The sequence below is a fragment of the Wasmannia auropunctata genome, unplaced genomic scaffold (genome assembly GCF_000956235.1).
Source record: "Wasmannia auropunctata unplaced genomic scaffold, wasmannia.A_1.0 LD335595.1, whole genome shotgun sequence".
Classification (NCBI taxonomy): Eukaryota; Metazoa; Arthropoda; class Insecta; order Hymenoptera; family Formicidae; genus Wasmannia; species Wasmannia auropunctata.
Genome location: NW_012027295.1, coordinates 7,483 through 8,966, shown reverse-complemented (window position 1 = coordinate 8,966; position 1,484 = coordinate 7,483). Strand labels below are relative to the sequence as shown.

The following is a 1,484-nucleotide window of genomic DNA, read 5'->3' as shown; positions in this document are numbered from 1 at the left end:
AGCGAAAAAAAATCAAATTATAAACATAAGTTATATAGAATGTAAAAATTAAAAAATTTTTTTAAATTTATCTATTTTGTAAAATTAATTGATCATTATTACGTAAAAATAAAATCAAACATTTTTATGTAAAAAGAAAATAAATTATACTTTTATTTAAAAAAAAAATCAATACTTCTTTTATAATACTTTTAAAAAACAGTTACTTTTGCAAAAATAAAATCTGTAAAATTTGCAAATAAAACAACTCTCTTTATTGTTTCACAAGCACTTTGAAAACATAAGCAACTATTTTGATTTTTTCATCTTTTATGTTGAAAATAAGTAAGTAAATTTATCTAATTTTCAGATTTAAACCAACGTCGAATATGAAAACTTATTTTAATTAATTTGAATTTAAGTTCTAAAAAGACGTATCATTATGTCTAGCTATAGCAACCAGCTATAGTTTTTATAAATAGCTATAGTTTATTTATAAAAAGATACTAGCAATGTGTTAAAAATATAAGATATATTATATTTTGAGACAAATTTTTTAATCATACAATCATTTTTTTTTAACAATATAACACATTTCCAAAGTAAATCTAGATACCTGTCCCTGTCGTCCCATTCCCTCTCCTTGCCAGTATCGTTGTGGGATAGTAACTTGCGCTCTTCCTCCTGCTGCCGTCTAATCGCCTCTACCTCTTGCTGACGCTTCTCTAATGCCAAGGTCGCTCGTTCCTCTTTAGAGAGAAACTTCGGTTTAGCACGAGCTTCTTCTTCCGCCTTCTTCTTGGCCAGCAGCTCCTCCAGACTCAATGGTTCCTTCTTTGATGTCAACTTAACTTTCTCCTCTGTCTCGTCTTCCTCTTTCTTAGCATCACTCTTCAAGTCTTTCTTCGAGTCATCTTCGGTGAATGTGGGGCTACCCTTGCGCTTCTTCTCATCCTTGAATCTGTCCTTGATGTCCCGACGCTCTCTCGAGCGCTCACGATCCCTCTCCCGTGATCTATCGCGCTCGCGCGACCGTTCTCTCGATCTGGACCGTTTCCTGTCTTTCTTACGATCCTTGGATCGGCTCCTGCTACGCCGGCGATCGCGCCGCTCCCGATCGCGCTCGCGATCACGAGACCGGCTACGCCGCGAGATCTTTTTATCGTGTGGCATTTAAACGAAAAATCCTAATAGATGAAAAAGAATTATGCTTACATGCAATGCTTCAGAACTTGGTTTATTAAATTAATAAACCAGCTGAATATAACCTCATAACTCCCACACGTCACGACCACAAAATAAGAGTAGAGAAAACTCAACTTGATAACATTGACGTAGGAATATATTGACCATGGTGTAATAAAGATAGAGGTGTGCTGTTGCGCATAAAGATGATTGACCAATGAGAATGGTGGAACAAGTGGCCGGCCATATTAATATATCAGCCAATCAGCGTTTTTTCCGCGATATTGAAATTGTGATATAATTTAAATAAGGAAAGGACA

At 35.2% G+C, this 1,484-nt stretch overlaps 1 protein-coding gene across 3 annotated transcripts in view; it reads right to left on the bottom strand.

Annotated features, from left to right (window-relative positions):
- The window catches only part of LOC105456660 (probable ATP-dependent RNA helicase DDX23), a 6,688-nt gene extending 5,368 nt beyond the window's left edge, over positions 1 to 1,320 (bottom strand). For all 3 annotated transcript variants that reach the window (XM_011700864.1, XM_011700863.1, XM_011700865.1), the window contains exon 1: positions 596 to 1,320. In XM_011700864.1, the coding sequence (XP_011699166.1) occupies positions 596 to 1,152 (557 nt within the window). In that variant the 5' untranslated portion in view covers positions 1,153 to 1,320. The remainder of the gene's footprint in view (positions 1 to 595) is intronic.
- Between the last annotated feature and the right edge of the window lie 164 nt (positions 1,321 to 1,484).